At 48.3% G+C, this 19,039-nt stretch overlaps 1 protein-coding gene across 1 annotated transcript in view; it reads left to right on the top strand.

Moving 5' to 3' along the window:
• TOP2A (DNA topoisomerase II alpha) overlaps window positions 1-13,045 on the top strand; it is a 208,611-nt gene extending 195,566 nt beyond the window's left edge. The window contains exons 33-35 of the mRNA XM_063959788.1: window positions 5,772-5,918; window positions 11,579-11,766; window positions 12,414-13,045. Coding sequence (XP_063815858.1) covers window positions 5,772-5,918; window positions 11,579-11,766; window positions 12,414-12,563 — 485 coding nt within the window. The 3' untranslated portion in view covers window positions 12,564-13,045. The remainder of the gene's footprint in view (window positions 1-5,771; window positions 5,919-11,578; window positions 11,767-12,413) is intronic.
• The last annotated feature ends 5,994 nt before the right edge of the window (window positions 13,046-19,039 follow it).

The following is a 19,039-nucleotide window of genomic DNA, read 5'->3' as shown; positions in this document are numbered from 1 at the left end:
ATCCTGTATGCACCCAACAAGCTGGGTGCTCCTGCTTCTAAGCAGACGATTGCTCGTTGGATTTGTAGTACAATTCAGCTTGCACACTCTGTGGCAGGCCTGCCACAGCCAAAATCTGTTAAAGCCCATTCCACAAGGAAAGTGGGCTCATCTTGGGCGGCTGCCCGAGGGGTCTCGGCTTTACAACTTTGCCGAGCAGCTACTTGGTCAGGGGCAAACACGTTTGCTAAATTCTACAAATTTGATACCCTGGCTGAGGAGGACCTGGAGTTCTCTCATTCGGTGCTGCAGAGTCATCCGCACTCTCCCTCCCGTTTGGGAGCTTTGGTATAATCCCCATGGTCCTTACGGAGTCCCAGCATCCACTTAGGACGTCAGAGAAAATAAGAATTTACTTACCGATAATTCTATTTCTCGTAGTCCGTAGTGGATGCTGGGCGCCCATCCCAAGTGCGGATTGTCTGCAATACTTGTATATAGTTATTGTTACAATAACATCGGGTTGTTTATTGTTGTGAGCCATCTTTCAGAGGCTCCTACGTTTTATCTTACTGTTAACTGGGTTCAGATCACAAGTTGTATGGTGTGATTGGTGTGGCTGGTATGAGTCTTACCCGGGATTCAAAATCCTTCCTTATTATGTACGCTCGTCCGGGCACAGTATCCTAACTGAGGCTTGGAGGAGGGTCATAGGGGGAGGAGCCAGTGCACACCACCTGATCCTAAAGCTTTACTTTTGTGCCCTGTCTCCTGCGGAGCCGCTATTCCCCATGGTCCTTACGGAGTCCCAGCATCCACTACGGACTACGAGAAATAGAATTATCGGTAAGTAAATTCTTATTATAGTGAATATCCCTGGGTTATATAGCGCTGTGCTGTGTGCTGGCATACTCTCTCTCTGTCTCCCCAAAGGCCTTTGTGGGGTCCTGTCCTCAGTCAGAGCATTCCCTGTGTGTCTGCTGTGTGTCGGTACGGCTGTGTCGACATGTTTGATGAGGAGGGTTACGTGGAGACGGAGCAAGTGCGGATAAATGTGGTGTCGGGGCCGACACCTGATTGGATGGATATGTGGAAGGTCTTAAATGATAATGTAAGCTCCTTGCATAAAAGGTTTGACGCTGCAGCCTTGGGACAGCCGGGGTCTCAACCCGGGCCTGCCCAGGCGACTCAGAGGCCGTCAGGGTCTCATAAACGCCCACTATCTCAGATTGTTGACACAGATGCCGACACGGAGTCAGACTCCAGTGTCGACGATGATGAGGCACAATTACAGCCTAAGATGACCGAGGCCATCCGCTACATGATTATTGCAATGAAAGATGTATTGCACATTTAAGAGGTTAACCCTGTCCCTGACAAGAGGGTGTATATGTTTGGGGAGAAAAAGCAGGCAGTGACTTTTCCCCCGTCTCATGAATTAAATGAGTTATGTGAAGAAGCGTGGAGTTCCCCTGATAAAGTGGTGATTTCCAAAAAATTACTGCTGGCGTACACTTTCCCGCCAACGGACAGGTTACGTTGGGAATCCTCCCCTAGGGTAGACAAGGCGCTGACACACTTATCTAAGAAGGTGGCCCTGCCGTCTCAGGATACGGCTGCCCTAAAGGATCCTGCGGTTAGGAAGCAGGAAGCTATCTTGAAGTCAGTGTATACACACTCTGGTACTCTACTGAGACCAGCTATTGCTTCAGCCTGGATGTGTAGCGCTGTAGCAGCATGGACAGATACTCTGTCAGAGGACATAGATGCCCTGGACAGGGATACTGTCTTGCTAACCCTGGGCCATATAAAAGATGCCGTCTTATATGTGCGGGATGCCCAGAGGAACATTTGCCTGCTGGGCTCTAGAATTAATGCAATGTCCATTTCTGCCAGGAAGGTCTTATGGACTCTGCAATGGACAGGGGATGCCGATTCTAAAAAACACATGGAGGTTTTGCCTTATAAGGGTGAGGAATTGTTCGGGGACGGTCTCTCGGACCTTGTGTCCACAGCGACAGCTGGAAAGTCGACTTTCTTGCCTCAGGTTTCCTCACAGCCTAAGAAAGCACCGTATTATCAAATGCAGTCCTTTCGTTCTCAGAGAAGCAAGAAGGTCAGAGGTGCATCCTTTCTTGGCAGGGGTAGAGGAAAGGAGCTGCACTATGCAGCTAGTTCCCAGGAACAAAAGTCTTTCCCGGCTTCCACTAAGTCCACCGCATGACGCTGGGGCTCCACAGGCGGAGCCAGGAGCGGTGGGGGCGCGTCTCCGAAAATTCAGCAACCAGTGGGTTCGCTCACAGGTGGTGGATTCTTGGGCTATACAAACTGTATCTCAGGGATACAAGCTGGAGTTCGAAGTAACTCCCCCCTCACCGTTACCTAAAATCAGCCTTGCCAGCTTCTCCCACGGAAAAGGGAGGTAGTCCTGGCGGCAATTCACAAGCTGTACCTCCAGCAAGTGATAATAATGGTCCCCCTCCTTCAACAGGGAAGGGGTTACTATTCCACACTGTTTGTGGTACCGAAACCGAACGGTTCGGTAAGACCCATTCTGAATTTAAAATCCTTGAACATTTATATGAAAAAATTCAAAATGGAATCGCTCAGAGCGGTCATTGCAAGCCTGGAAGAGGGGGATTTTATGGTATCTCTGGACATCAAGGATGCTTACTTGCATGTCCCCATTTATCCACCTCACCAGGAGTACCTCAGGTTTGTGGTACAGGACTGTCATTACCAATTCCAGACGTTGCCGTTTGGTCTGTCCACGGCACAGAGTATTTACCAAGGTAATGGCCGAAATGATGGTACTCCTTCGGAAGCAAGGAGTTACGGTTATCCCGTACTTGGACGATCTCCTCATAAGGGCGAGGTCCAGGGAGCAGTTGTTGATCAGCATAGCACACTCTCAGGAAGTGTTACAACAGCACGGCTGGATTCTGAATATTCCAAAGTCGCAGCTGATTCCTACGACGCGTCTGCCCTTCCTGGGTATGATTCTGGACACAGAACAGAAGAAGGTGTTTCTCCCGGAGGAGAAGGCCCAGGAGTTAGTGACTCTGGTCAGGGACCTCCTAAAACCAAAACAGGTGTCAGTGCATCACTGCACGCGAGTCCTGGGAAAGATGGTGGCCTCATACGAAGCCATTCCCTTCGGCAGGTTCCATGCGATGATCTTTCAGTGGGATCTGTTGGACAAGTGGTCCGGATCGCATCTTCAGATGCATCGGCTGATCACCCTGTCCCCGAGGGCCATGGTGTCTCTTCTGTGGTGGCTGCAGAGTGCTCATCTTCTAGAGGGCCGCAGGTTCGGCATACAGGACTGGGTTCTGGTGACCACGGATGCAAGCCTCCGCGGATGGGGGGCAGTCACTCAGGGAAGAAACTTCCAAGGGCTGTGGTCAAGTCAGGAGACTTGTCTGCACATAAATATACTGGAACTAAGGGCCATATACAACGCCCTGAGTCAAGCGGAGCCCCTGCTTCGAGACCAACCAGTGCTGATTCAGTCAGACAACATCACGGCGGTCGCCCATGTAAACAGCCAGGGCGGCACAAGAAGCAGGGTGGCGATGGCAGAAGCCACAAAGATTCTTCGTTGGGCGGAGATTCACGTACAAGCACTGTCAGCAGTGTTCATTCCGGGAGTGGACAACTGGGAAGCAGACTTCCTCAGCAGACACGACCTCCACCCGGGAGAGTGGGGACTTCATCAAGAAGTCTTCACACAGATTGCACATCGATGGGAACTGCCACAGGTGGACATGATGGCGTCCCGCCTCAACAAAAAGCTAAAAAGATATTGCGCCAGGTCAAGGGACCCTCAGGCGATAGCTGTGGACGCGCTAGTGACACCCTGGGTGTTCCAGTCGGTATATGTGTTCCCTCCTCTTCCTCTCATACCCAAGGTACTGAGAATAGTAAGAAAAAGAGGAGTGAGAACAATACTCATCGTTCCGGATTGGCCAAGAAGGACTTGGTACCCAGAACTACAAGAGATGATCACAGAGGACCCATGGCCTCTGCCTCTCAGACAGGACCTGTTGCAACAGGGGCCCTGTCTGTTCCAAGACTTACCGCGGCTGCGTTTGACGGCATGGCGGTTGAACGCCGGATCCTAACGGAAAAGGGCATCCCGGATGAAGTGATTCCTACGCTGATGAGGGCTAGGAAGGATGTAACAGCTAAGCATTATCACCGTATATGGCGAAGATATGTTGCTTGGTGTGAGGCCAAGATGGCCCCTACAGAGGAATTCCAGCTGGGTCGATTTCTACACTTCCTACAGTCAGGTGTGACTATGGGCCTGAAATTAGGGTCCATAAAGGTCCAGATTTCGGCCCTATCCATTTTCTTTCAAAAAGAACTGGCTTCACTGCCTGAGGTTCAGACGTTTGTAAAGGGAGTGCTGCATATTCAGCCCCCTTTTGTGCCACCAGTGGCACCTTGGGATCTTAACGTTGTGTTGAATTTCCTGAAATCCCACTGGTTTGAACCACTTAAGACCGTGGAACTAAAGTATCTCACGTGGAAAGTGGTCATGCTGTTGGCCTTAGCATCGGCGAGGCGTGTATCAGAATTGGCGGCTTTGTCATGTAAAAGCCCTTATTTGATCTTCCATATGGACAGGGCAGAATTGCGGACTCGTCCCCAATTTCTCCCAAAGGTGGTATCATCGTTCCATTTAAACCAACCTATTGTGGTCCCTGCGGCTACTCGGGACTTGGAGGACTCCAAGTTGCTGGACGTAGTCCGGGCTTTGAAAATATGTTTCCAGAACGGCTGGAGTCAGGAAGACTGACTCGCTGTTTGTTCTGTATGCACCCAATAAGCTGGGTGCTCCTGCTTCAAAGCAAACTATTGCTCGCTGGATCTGTAGCACGATTCAGCTGGCTCATTCTGCGGCTGGATTGCCGCATCCAAAATCAGTGAAAGCCCATTCCACAAGGAAGGTGGGCTCTTCTTGGGCGGCTGCCCGAGGGGTCTCGGCTTTACAGCTTTGCCGAGCGGCTACTTGGTCGGGTTCAAACACTTTTGCAAAGTTCTACAAGTTTGATACCCTGGCTGAGGAGGACCTTGTGTTTGCTCATTCGGTGCTGCAGAGTCATTCGCACTCACCCGCCCGTTTGGGAGCTTTGGTATAATCACCATGGTCCTTACGGAGTCCCCAGCATCCACTAGGACGTTAGAGAAAATAAGCATTTACTCACCGGTAATTCTATTTCTCGTAGTCCGTAGTGAATGCTGGGCGCCCGTCCCAAGTGCGGACTTTCTGCAATACGTGTATATAGTTATTGCTTAATAAAGGTTTATTGTCATGAGCCATCCGTTGAGTGATGCTCAGTTGTTGTTCATACTGTTAACTGGGTAAGGTTATCACGAGTTGTACGGTGTGATTGGTGTGGCTGGTATGAGTCTTACCCTGGATTCCAAAATCCTTTCCTTGTAATGTCAGCTCTTCTGGGTACAGTTTCCCTAACTGAGGTCTGGAGGAGGGGCATAGAGGGAGGAGCTTAGTGCACACCAGATAGTACCTAATCTTTCTTTAGAGTGCCCTGTCTCCTGTGGAGCCCGTCTATTCCCCATGGTCCTTACGGAGTCCCCAGCATCCACTACGGACTACGAGAAATAGAATTACCGGTGAGTAAATTCTTATTTTCAACCTTTTGGTTCCTGGACCCCATCCAATCTATACCCAGTGTTGATCCTTGTGCCCCCTATGGACTCAGAGAAGGATTTACCCAGGTAAGACCATAAATCCTATATAATTTTTTTTATTTTTTTTCTAGCGATGTTCGTTGTGGAGGAGAATGAGGACGAAGCTCAACCTGCACAATTGCCCAGTGCCCCCACTAAGAAGACACTGCAGCCTGCACCAGAGAAAGCTGCTCCAAAAAAACGTGCCAAGAAAGCTGGATCCACAGCAGCAAAGAAAGGTAAAACTCAATTTTCTCTATCGTCCTTGTGGATGCTGGGGTTCCTGAAAGGACCATGGGGGATAGCGGCTCCGCAGGAGACAGGGCACAAAAAGTAAAGCTTTCCTATCAGGTGGTGTGCACTGGCTCCTCCCCCTATGACCCTCCTCCAGACTCCAGTTAGATTTTTGTGCCCGGCCGAGAAGGGTGCAATCTAGGTGGCTCTCCTAAAGAGCTGCTTAGAGAAAGTTTAGCTTAGGTTTTTTATTTTACAGTGAGTCCTGCTGGCAACAGGATCACTGCAACGAGGGACTTAGGGGAGAAGGAGTGAACTCACCTGCGTGCAGGATGGATTGGCTTCTTGGCTACTGGACATCAGCTCCAGAGGGACGATCACAGGTACAGCCTGGATGGTCACCGGAGCCGCGCCGCCGGCCCCCTTGCAGATGCTGAAGTAAGAAGAGGTCCAGAATCGGCGGCTGAAGACTCCTGCAGTCTTCTAAAGGTAGCGCACAGCACTGCAGCTGTGCGCCATTTTCCTCTCAGCACACTTCACACGGCAGTCACTGAGGGTGCAGGGCGCTGGGAGGGGGGCGCCCTGGGAGGCAAATGAAAACCTTTTTTGGCGAAAAATACCTCACATATAGCCCCCAGAGGCTATATGGAGATATTTAACCCCTGCCAAGATTCACTAAATAGCGGGAGACGAGCCCGCCGAAAAAGGGGCGGGGCCTATCTCCTCAGCACACAGCGCCATTTTCTCTCACAGAAAGCCTGGAGAGAAGGCTCCCAGGCTCTCCCCTGCACTGCACTACAGAAACAGGGTTAAAACAGAGAGGGGGGGCACTGATTTTGGCGATATTGAGATATATATAAAGATGCTATAAGGGAAAACACTTATATAAGGTTGTCCCTATATAATTATAGCGTTTTGGTGTGTGCTGGCAAACTCTCCCTCTGTCTCCCCAAAGGGCTAGTGTGGGTCCTGTCCTCTGTCAGAGCATTCCCGGTGTGTGTGCTGTGTGTCGGTACGTGTGTGTCGACATGTTGAGGACGATGTTGGTGAGGAGGCGGAGAAATTGCCTGTAATGGTGATGTCACTCTCTAGGGAGTCGACACCGGAATGGATGGCTTATTTAGGGAATTACGTGAGAATGTCAACACGCTGCAAGGTCGGTTGACGACGTGAGACGGCCGACAAACTATTAGTACCGGTCCAGGCGTCTCAGAAACACCGTCAGGGGCGTTAAAAACGGCCATTTACCTCAGTCGGTCGACACAGACACAGACACGGACACTGAATCCAGTGTCGACGGTGAATAAACAAACGTATTTCTCATTAGGGCCACACGTTAAGGGCAATGAAGGAGGTGTTGCATATTTCTGATACTACAAGTACCACAAAAAAGGGTATTATGTGGGAGTGAAAAAACTACCTGTAGTTTTCCTGAATCAGATAAAATAAAATGAAGTGTGTGATGATGCGTGGGGTTACCCCGATAGCAAATATTGGCGTTATACCCTTTCCCGCCAGAAATTAGGGCGCGTTGGGAAACACCCCTTAGGGTGATAAGGCGCTCACACGCTTATCAAGTGGCGTTACCGTCTCCAGATACGGCCGCCCTCAAGGAGCCAGCTGATAGGAAGCTGGAAAGATATCCTAAAAAGTATATACACACAGACGGTGGTTATACTGCGACCAGCGATCGCCATCAGCCTGGAGATGCAGTGCTGGGTTGGCTTGGTCGGATTCCCTGACTGAAAATATTTTATTCATATAGGGCATTTAATAGGATGCATTCTATATATATGTACGTGAGATGCACAGAGGGATATTTGCTCTCTGGCATCAAGATAAGTACGTTGTCCATATCACCCAGAAGATGTCATGGACACGACAGTGGTCAGGTGATACAGATCCCATACGGCACATGGAAGTATTGCCGTATAAAGGGAAGGAGTTAGTTGGGGTCGGTCCATCGGACCTGGGGACCACGGCAACAGCTGGGAAATCCAACCTTTTTACCCCAAGTTACATCTCAGCTGAAAAAGACACCGTCTTTTCAGCCTCAATCCTTCCTTTCCCATGAGGGCATGCAGGCAAAAGGCCAGTCATATCTGCCCAGACATAGAGGTAAGGGAAGTAGACTGCAGCAGGCAGCCCCTTCCCAGGAAAAGAAGCCCTCCACCGCGTCTGCCAAGTCCTCAGCATGACGCTGGGGCCATGCAAGCGGACTCAAGGTGGGGGGGTAGTCTCAAGAGTCTCAGCGCGCAGTGGGATCACTCGCAGGTTGACCCCTAGATAGTACAAGTATTATCCCAGGGGTACAGATTGGAGAGTCGAGACATCTTCTCCTCGCAGGTTTCTGAAGTCTGCTTTACCAACGGCTCCCTCCGACAGGGAGGCAGCATTGGAAACAATTCACAAGCTGTATATCCAGCAGGTGATAATCAAAGTACCCCTCCTACAACAAGGAAAAGGGTATTATTTTTCCACACTATATTGTGGTACTGACGCCAGACGGCTTGGTGAGACATAGTCTAAACTGAAATCTTTGAACACTTACATAAAAGGTTCAAATCGAGATGGAGTCACTCAGAGCAGTGATAGCGAACCGGAAAAAAGGGGACTATATGGTGTCCCTGGACATCAAGGATTACCTCCATGTCCAAATTTGCCCTTCTCAACAAGGGTACCTCTGGTTCGTGGTACAGAACTGTCAATATCAGTTTCAGACGATGCCGTTTGAATTATCCACGGCACCCCGGGCCTTTTACCAAGGTAATGGCCGAAAAGATGTTTCTTCAAAGAAAAAAGGCATCTAAATTATCCCTTACTTGGACGATATCCTGAAAAGGGCAAGTTCCAGAGAACAGTTGGAGGTCGGAAGAGCACTATCTAAAGTAGTTCTACGACAGCACGACTGGATTCTAAATATTCCAAGAATCGCAGCTGTTTTCCGACGATACGTCTGCTGTTCCTAGGAATGATTCTGGGCATAGTCCAGAAAAAGGTGTTCCTCCGGGAGGAAAAAGCCAAGGAGTTATTCGACCTAGTCAGAAACCTCCTAAAACCAGGCCAAGTATCAGTGCATCAATGCACAGGAGTCCTGGGAAAAATGGTGGCTTCTTACGAAGCGATTCCATTCGGCAGATCTCAGGGGATTTGCTGGACGAATGGTCCGGATCGCATTTTCAGATGCATCAGCGGATAATCCTGTCTCCAAGGACAAGGGTGTCTCTTCTGTGGGGGCTGCAGAGTGCTCATCTTTTAGAGGGCAGCACACTCAGCATTCAGGACTGTGTTCTGGGGACCACGGATACCAGCCTGAGAGGCTGGGGAGTAGTCACACAGGGAAAAAATTTCCAAGGAAGTGTGGTCAAGTCTGGAGACTTCTCTCCACATGAATATACTGGAGCTAAGGGCAATTTACAATGCTCTGAGCCTAGGAAGACTCCTGCTTCAAAGTCAACCGGTGCTGATCCAGTAGGACATCATCATGGCGGTCGCCCACGTTATCAGACGGGGCGACACAAGAAGCAGGAGGGCAATGACAGATTCTTCGCTGGGCGGAAAATCATGTGATAACACTGTCAGCAGTGTTCATTCCGGGAGTGGGCAACTGGGAAGATTCCTCAGCATAAATGAATTCCACCCGGAAAAGTGGAAACTTAATCTGGAAGTTTCCACATGATTGTAAACCGTTGGGAAAGACCAAAGGTGGTTATGATGGCGTCCCACCTGAAGCGCCAGGTCAAGAGACACTCAGGCAATAGCTGGGACGCTCTGGTAACACCGTCGGTGTACCAGTCGGTGTATGTGTTCCATCCTCTGCTTTTCATACCCAATGTATTGAAAATGATAGGAAGGAGAGGAGTAAGAACTATACTCGTGGCTCCGGTTTGGCCAAGAAGGACTTGGTTCCCGGAACTTCAAGAGATACTAAGAAGGGTCTTGATTCGGCAAGAACCGTGTCTGTTCCGGGACTTACCGCAACTGCGTTGACGCCAAGGCGGGTGAACGCCGGATCCTAAGGGAAAGAGGCATTCCGGAAGAGGTCATCCCTACCCTGGTCAGAGCCAGGAAGGAGGTGACCGCACAACATTATCACCACTTAGGTGAAAATATGTGCCAGGGTGTGAGTCCAGGAAGGCTCCACGGAAGAATTTCAACTAGGTTAATTTCTACATTTCCTGCAAACAGGAGTGTCTATGGGTCTCAAATTGGGTCCATTAAGGTTCAAATTTTGGCCTGTTGATTTTCTTCCAGAAAGAAATTGGCTTCAGTTCCTGAAGTCCAGAAGTTGTTAAGGGAGTACTGCATGTACAGCCCCTTTGATGTCTCCAGTGGCACTGGGCGATCTCAACGTAGTTTTGGGATTCCTAAAAAATCACATTGGTTTAAACAACTCAAATCTGTGGATTTGATATATCTCACATGGAAAATGACCATGCTGTTGGTCCTGGCCTCGGCCAGGCGAGTGGCAGAATTGGCGGCTTTATCTCACAAAGCCATATCTGATTGTCCATTCGGACAGAGCAAAGCTGCGGACTCGTCCCCAGTTTCTCCTTAAGGTGGTGTCAGCGTTTCACCTGAACCAGCTTATTGTGGTACCTGCGGCTACTAGGGACTTGGAGGACTCCAAGTTGCTGGATGTTATCAGGGCCCTGAAAATATAGTTTCCAGGTTGGCTGGAGTCAGGAAATCTGACTTGCTGTTTATCCTGTATGCACCCAACAATGCTGGGTGCTTCTGCTTCTAAGCAGTCGATTGCTCGTGGGATTGGTAGCACAATTCAACTTGCACATTCTGTGGCAGGCCTGCCACAGTCTAAATCTGTTAAGGCCCATTCCACAAGGAAGGTGGGCTCATCTTGGGCGGCTGCCCGAGGGGTCTCGGCATTACAACTTTGCCGAGCAGCTACGTGGTCGGGGGAGAACACGTTTGTAAAATTCTACAAATTTGATACCCTGGCAAAAGAGGACCTGGAGTTCTCTCATTCGGTGCTGCAGAGTCATCCGCACTCTCCCGCCCGTTTGGGAGCTTTGGTATAATCCCCATGGTCCTTTCAGGAACCCCAGCATCCACAAGGACGATAGAGAAAATAAGAATTTACTTACCGATAATTCTATTTCTCGGAGTCCGTAGTGGATGCTGGGCGCCCATCCCAAGTGCGGATTATCTGCAATACTTGTACATAGTTATTGCTAACTAAATCGGGTTATTGTTGTTGTGAGCCATCTTTTCAGAGGCTCCGCTGTTATCATACTGTTAACTGGGTTCAGATCACAGGTTGTACAGTGTGATTGGTGTGGCTGGTATGAGTCTTACCCGGGATTCAAAATTCCTCCCTTATTGTGTACGCTCGTCCGGGCACAGTACCTAACTGGAGTCTGGAGGAGGGTCATAGGGGGAGGAGCCAGTGCACACCACCTGATAGGAAAGCTTTACTTTTTGTGCCCTGTCTCCTGCGGAGCCGCTATCCCCCATGGTCCTTTCAGGAACCCCAGCATCCACTACGGACTCCGAGAAATAGAATTATCGGTAAGTAAATTCTTATTTTAATTATTGAGGTGTGCTAGATTTCTATCTTAAAAGAATGATTAAATATTTCCATGCACAGTAGCATAATAGCTCAGATCTCTGTCAGCATTGTTATAATGCACTGTTTTCTCTCCAGATAAGCAGCCATCCATTCTAGAGGCTCTGTCTAAGCCACAGCTGCCAAAATCCACTGCTGTCGTCAAAGCAGATGATGATTTTGATATTCCACCTCGCAAGAAGGTGACAAAGCCACGCAAGAGGAAAAACTCTGATTCAGACTCTGGCTCAGATTTTGGTCCAAAACGAAAAACCAAACCAGCTAAAGTAAGTAAGCGGCATATTAGATGGGCCAAATGGTTCTTATCTGCTGTCAAATTCTATGGTTCTATGTAAATAGTCATTTAAATCTTTTGATGTTCGTGTTTTTTTTTAGTTATACGTGGGGAAGCTAATCCTGCCCCAGTTTTGTAATTTCGGGACTGAAAAAAAATCTCTCCTGGGATTAAGCCTATTTAGCATGTCTGATCTCTGTTACCCTAAATTTGCAATGAGGAGAATACAAACACCCCCCACTGTGTAGAGCTATAGTTGTATGACTATACTCAGCACATACCCAGTGTTAATTAATTCTTACCTCTAATTCTGTGGCTTGTGCATGAGAGAGGCAACAGCTAGCTCATGGTAACTTTCTGTAAATAGTGGGGAAGGAGTGTGTTGAAGGACCTATGGCAATCTGACCCTATACATGGTGCCTGCTGTTTGGGTCATAAAAGGGAAATCTAGTTAGTGAATTTCCTATGACTCAGTACACAGAATCCCTCTAACAATATTATTATTTTCACTAATCTGTGAAATGGTTTTCTATTTAATCTTTTTACTTTTTACAGGTAATTTTCCTCTTTTTTTTCTTCTTACATATTTTAAGTTTGTCTGAGCGTTGACATTTCTGATGCCATTTTCTTTTACACTAGAAATCAAAGGCAGTGGATGACAATAGTTTCCACATAGATCTCTCTGTGGATTCAGATGATGGAGCTGGCAGCACAGCAGTACGCTCCAGGACAGGCCGTGCAAAGAAGACAGTTGCATATATAGAGGAGTCTGATGATGATCTGTTTTAGCTACAGAAAACAGTGACATTTGTGGATCTTAACATTTAAATATAGTTTTAAGCTTGCTGTTTTTTTTTTATACCTTTTTGATAAATTATCAACACCAAATGTTTTATCAAGGCAGAGTTGACATGAGTTTCTCAACATTTTTCAGCTGCATCAACAGGAGTGTCTTTTTTTTTTTTAATATAATTTTTTTTTACTTACATTTTACTTTGACCCTTGTTTTGCAGTTATGCCAATGTGTTAGTTGCACTGGATCATTGATGGGTCCTCTTTCTGCTAAGGTTTATAGGCTTAAGCCATCTGTGGTCAAGCAGACAACTTGCTGTGTATGGCGCCATGGGAGGTTATTTAGCTTATCTTGCCGTTTTAACATCTAATGTACATATACTGTCACCTGCATTTTATTTCTGTGTTGTATGTCCTGACTGTACATATTTGTGTATGTCCCTTTTCTTTACGATTTGGAATAAAGACTTTAAAGAACATGTGTTTGCCATTATTGCTCATGTGTAATGAAAATCTGCTATATTTTGTTAGACTCCTATACATGTGTGGCTAAAAATATAAGGTCATAAAATTTGTGAACTCCAGTTATTTTGAGATTACAAAACTATTATAGCCATGAAAATCCCTATGGTCATATTATAAGGTACTACATTTTCTTTTGACTTTATATCTTGTGTAATCTATTGGTTACCAGCCCATGTCTAGAAATAGAAACAGTTTAGTACACAGTTGGACCAATCTATCAACAGCTATCTTGCATACTATCTGTGTACAACACAAGTATAGTTCTTTTTAAGGGACCCTGTGAAGGAAATTAATTGAATACAAGGTCAGTACTTGCAGCTCACATCGCAATCAGAACAAGTGTATAACATGACTTGCAAAAAGCTTGTAGCAAGCCATTAAGCTTCCATGCTCCACGGCAGTCAATGTGTGCAGCAGTGACCTGACGCCCCCCTCACCCACACCACACCCACCTTGTTGGCTCAGTAATATTTAAGAGGCAAAACTAATACTTAAATTGTCTTGGTATATACTACTGAGTTCACTAGCTACCACCAAGAACTACATGGGGGGTTAGGGGGGAGGGTGTGTACCCAGATGAGAGGGGCTATTATAAAGGGCCAATAATTAAGTAACCTGGGGTTGTACCCAAAAAAGAAGGTCCAGTGGTCAGTTATAGTAAATGACAATGATGTAACGGATGATGCTACTATAGACGTGTATTCCATTTTGTATATGCCAAATTCTACGGGGGACGGACGGGCTGTAGCTAGGAGGCACTTAGGTTCTTCCAATTTGCAGCAATTTGACATGCAGTTGCTGACAATATATGTCAGATCAGCTTTGATTGGTGACCAGAGGCCCCAGGGATCTCTGCAAAAGAGAATCTGGGAGGAAACAGAACAGTGATCCCATTAATGGAAGTTACTACATTTCCTATTTCTCGAACGTCCTAGAGGATGCTGGGACTCCGTAAGGACCATGGGGAATAGACTGGCTCCGCAGGAGACATGGGCACTTTAAGAAAGACTTTAGACTCTGGGTGTGCACTGGCTCCTCCCTCTATGCCCCATCTCCAGACCTCAGTTTTTAGACTGTGCCCAGAAAAGATGGGTGCACTGCAGGGAGCTCTCCTGAGTTTCCTGCTAAGAAAGCATATTTGTTAGGTTTTTTTCTTATTTTCAGGGAGCACTGCTGGCAACAAACTCCCTGCATCGAGGGACTGAGGAGAGAGGAGCAGACCTACTTAAATGATAGGCTCTGCTTCTCGGCTACTGGACACCATTAGCTCCAGAGGGAGTGGAACACAGGTTCGTCCTGGGCGTTCATCCCAGAGCCGCGCTGCCGTTCTCCTCACAGAGCCGGAAGAAAAAACTGAGGCGGCAGAAGCCTTTTGGGTGCTTCACTGAGGTAACGCACAGCACTGCAGCTGTGCGCCATTGCTCCCATACACCTCACACACTCCGGTCACTGTAAGGGGGTGCAGGGCGCCCTGGGCAGCAATGAATACCTCTCCTATGGCAAAATTACCTATATACATGTACAGGTGGGCACTGTACATGTATTTAAAAGAGCCCCTGCCATGTTATACAAAGTTTGAGGGGGCAGGGCTTCTCCCTCAGCACTCACCAGCGCCATTTTCTCTCCACAGCACCGCTGAGAGGAAGTTCCCCGGACTCTCCCCTGCTTGACACACGGTGAAAGAGGGTTTTAAAGTAGAGGGGGGGCACATAATTGGCGATTATACATTACAGCAGCGCTACTGGGTAAACATTCTGTGTTTTTCTCCAGGGTCATATAGCGCTGGGGGGTGTGCTGGCATACTCTCTGTCTCTCTAAAGGGGAACCTGTCTTCAGAAAAGAGTTTCCGTGTGTGTGTGTGTGTGTGGAGTGTCGGTACGCGTGTGTCGACATGTTTGACGAGGAAGGCTCGCCTAAGGAGGAGGGGAGTGCATGAATGTCAGGTCGCCGTCGGCAACGCCGACACCGGACTGGATGGATATGTGCAATGTCTTGAATGCTAATGTAAATTTATTGCATAAGATATTAGACAAGACTGAGGCTAGGGATCAGTCAGGTAGTCAGACCATGCCTGTCCCAGTGGCACCGGGACCTTCTGGGTCTCGGAAACGCACATTATCCCAGATCACTGACACAGATACCGACACGGATTCAGATTCCAGTGTCGACTGAGGATACAAAATTACAGCCAAAAGTACAAGTTCCCAAAAGGATTCTTATGGCATATCCCTTCCCACAAAAGGACAGGATACGATGGGAATCTTCGCCTAAAGTAGACAAGGCTTTGACACGCTTATCCAAGACTGTGGCACTGCCTTCCCAGGATACTGCAACCCTCAGGGATCATGCGGATCGTAAGCAGGAAGTTACCATGAAGTACATTTACACACATTCTGGTACTATTGTTAGGCCGGCTATGGCATCGGCCTGGGTTTGTAGTGCTGTTGCAGTATGGACAGATTCCTTGTATTACGGAGATTGAGACCCTAGATAAGGATACCATTCTAATGACCCTGGAGCATATCAAGGATGCTGCGTTGTATATGAGGGATGCTCAAAGAGACATTTGTTTACTAAGCTCCAGAATAAATGCTATGTCTATTTCTGCTAGGCGACTCTTGTGGACCCGATAGTGGACGGGGGATGCCGACTCAAAGCGGCATATGGAGTCGTTGCCTTACAAGGGGGAGGAGTTGTTTGGAGAAGGCCTCTCGGACCTTGTCTCTACTGCTACGGCTGGTAAATCGAATTTTTTCTCTATCGTCCTAGTGGATGCTGGGGTTCCTGAAAGGACCATGGGGGATAGCGGCTCCGCAGGAGACAGGGCACAAAAAGTAAAGCTTTAGGATCAGGTGGTGTGCACTGGCTCCTCCCCCTATGACCCTCCTCCAAGCCAGTTAGATTTTGTGCCCGGCCGAGAAGGGTGCAATCTAGGTGGCTCTCCTAAAGAGCTGCTTAGGAAAGTTTAGCTTAGGTTTTTTATTTTACAGTGAGTCCTGCTGGCAACAGGATCACTGCAACGAGGGACTTAGGGGAGAAGAAGTGAACTCACCTGCGTGCAGGATGGATTGGCTTCTTGGCTACTGGACATCGGCTCCAGAGGGACGATCACAGGTACAGCCTGGATGGTCACCGGAGCCTTGCCGCCGGCCCCCTTGCAGATGCTGAAGTAAGAAGAGGTCCAGAATCGGCGGCAGAAGACTCCTCAGTCTTCTAAAGGTAGCGCACAGCACTGCAGCTGTGCGCCATTTTCCTCTCAGCACACTTCACACGGCAGTCACTGAGGGTGCAGGGCGCTGGGAGGGGGGCGCCCTGGGAGGCAAATGAATACCTATTTTGGCTAAAAATACCTCACATATAGCCTCCGGAGGCTATATGGAGATATTTAACCCCTGCCAGAATCCGTTAAGAGCGGGAGACGAGGCTGCCGAAAAAGGGGCGGGGCCTATCTCCTCAGCACACAGCGCCATTTTCCCTCACAGAAAGGCTGGAGGGAAGGCTCCCAGGCTCTCCCCTGCACTGCACTACAGAAACAGGGTTAAAACAGAGAGGGGGGGCACTAATTTGGCGATATGCTTATATATATATTAAGATGCTATAAGGGAAAACACTTATATAAGGTTGTCCCTATATAATTATAGCGTTTTTGGTGTGTGCTGGCAAACTCTCCCTCTGTCTCTCCAAAGGGCTAGTGGGTCCTGTCCTCTATCAGAGCATTCCCTGTGTGTGTGCTGTGTGTCGGTACGTGTGTGTCGACAGGTAGGAGGACGATGTTGGTGAGGAGGCGGAGCAATTGCCTGTAATGGTGATGTCACTCTCTAGGGAGTCGACACCGGAATGGATGGCTTATTTAGGAAATTACGTGATAATGTCAACACGCTGCAAGGGGTCGGTTGACGACATGAGACGGCCGACAAACAATTAGTACGGTCCAGACGTCTCAAAAACACCGTCAAGGGTTTTAAAACGCCCGTTTACTTTAGTCGGTCGACACAGACACAGACAGGGACACTGAATCCAGTGTCGACGGTGAATAAACAAACGTATTCCTTATTAGGGCCACACGTTAAAGGCAATGAAGGAGGTGTTACGTATTTCTGATACTACAAGTACCACAAAAGAGGGTATTATGTGGGATGTGAAAAAACTACCATAGTTTCTCTATCGTCCTAAGTGGATGCTGGGGTTCCTGAAAGGACCATGGGGAATAGCGGCTCCGCAGGAGACAGGGCACAAAAAAGTAAAGCTTTACTAGGTCAGGTGGTGTGCACTGGCTCCTCCCCCTATGACCCTCCTCCAGACTCCAGTTAGATTTTGTGCCCGAACGAGAAGGGTGCAATCTAGGTGGCTCTCCTAAAGAGCTGCTTAGAGAAAGTTTAGTTTAGGTTTTTTTTCTTTACAGTGAGTCCTGCTGGCAACAGGATCACTGCAACGTGGGACTTAGGGGGAAAGTAGTAAACTCACCTGCATGCAGAGTGGATTTGCTGCTTGGCTACTGGACACCATTAGCTCCAGAGGGATCGAACACAGGCCCAGCCGTGGAGTCCGGTCCCGGAGCCGCGCCGCCGACCCCCTTGCAGATGCTGAAGCGTGAAGAGGTCCGGAAACCGGCGGCTGAAGACTCCTCAGTCTTCATAAGGTAGCGCACAGCACTGCAGCTGTGCGCCATTTTCCTCTCAGCACACTTCACTGGGCAGTCACTGAGGGTGCAGAGCGCTGGGGGGGGGCGCTCTGAGAGGCAAATATAAACCTTATACAAGGCTAAAAATACCTCACATATAGCCCATAGGGGCTATATGGAGATATTTAACCCCTGCCTGACTGGAAAAATAGCGGGAGAAGAACCCGCCGAAAAAGGGGCGGGGCCTATCTCCTCAGCACACGGCGCCATTTTCTGTCACAGCTTCGCTGGTCAGAACGGCTCCCAGGTCTCTCCCCTGCACTGCACTACAGAAACAGGGTAAAACAGAGAGGGGGGGCACATTAATGGCTATATATATATATATATTAAAGCAGCTATAAGGGAGCACTTAATATAAGGATATCCCTTGTATATATAGCGCTTTGTGGTGTGTGCTGGCAGACTCTCCCTCTGTCTCCCCAAAAGGGCTAGTGGGTCCTGTCTTCATTAGAGCATTCCCTGTGAGTTTGCGGTGTGTGTCGGTACGTGGTGTCGACATGTATGAGGACGATATTGGTGTGGAGGCGGAGCAATTGCCAAATATGCAGATGTCACCCCCCAGGGGGTCGACACCAGAATGGATGCCTTTATTTGTGGAATTACGTGATGGTTTATCTTCCCTTAAACAGTCAGTTGAGGACATGAGGCGGCCGGACAATCAATTAATGCCTGTCCAGGCGCCTCAAACACCGTCAGGGGCTGTAAAACGCCCTTTGCCTCAGTCGGTCGACACAGACCCAGACACGGGCACTGATTCCAGTGACGACGGTAGAAATTCAAACGTATTTTCCAGTAGGGCCACACGTTATATGATTTTGGCAATGAAGGAGACGTTACATTTAGCTGATACTACAGATACCGTAAAACAGGGTATTATGTATGGTGTGAAAAAACTACAAACAGTTTTTCCTGAATCAGAAGAATTAAATGACGTGTGTGATGAAGCGTGGGTTGCTCCTGATAAAAAGTTGATAATTTCAAAAAAGTTATTGGCATTATACCCTTTCCCGCCAGAGGTTAGGGCGCGCTGGGAAACACCCCCTAAGGTGGACAAGGCGCTCACACGCTTATCCAAACAAGTGGCGTTACCCTCTCCTGAGACGGCCGCACTTAAGGATCCATCAGATAGAAAGATGGAAGTTATTCAAAAGAATATATACACACATGCAGGTGTTATACTACGACCAGCTATAGCAACTGCCTGGATGTGCAGTGCTGGAGTAGTTTGGTCAGAATCCCTGATTGAAAATATTGATACCCTAGATAG

This window comes from Pseudophryne corroboree, chromosome 3, assembly GCF_028390025.1.
Source record: "Pseudophryne corroboree isolate aPseCor3 chromosome 3, aPseCor3.hap2, whole genome shotgun sequence".
Lineage (NCBI taxonomy): Eukaryota > Metazoa > Chordata > Amphibia > Anura > Myobatrachidae > Pseudophryne > Pseudophryne corroboree.
Note: the sequence above shows the minus strand (reverse complement) of the source record. Positions and strands in the feature narration are given on the sequence as shown.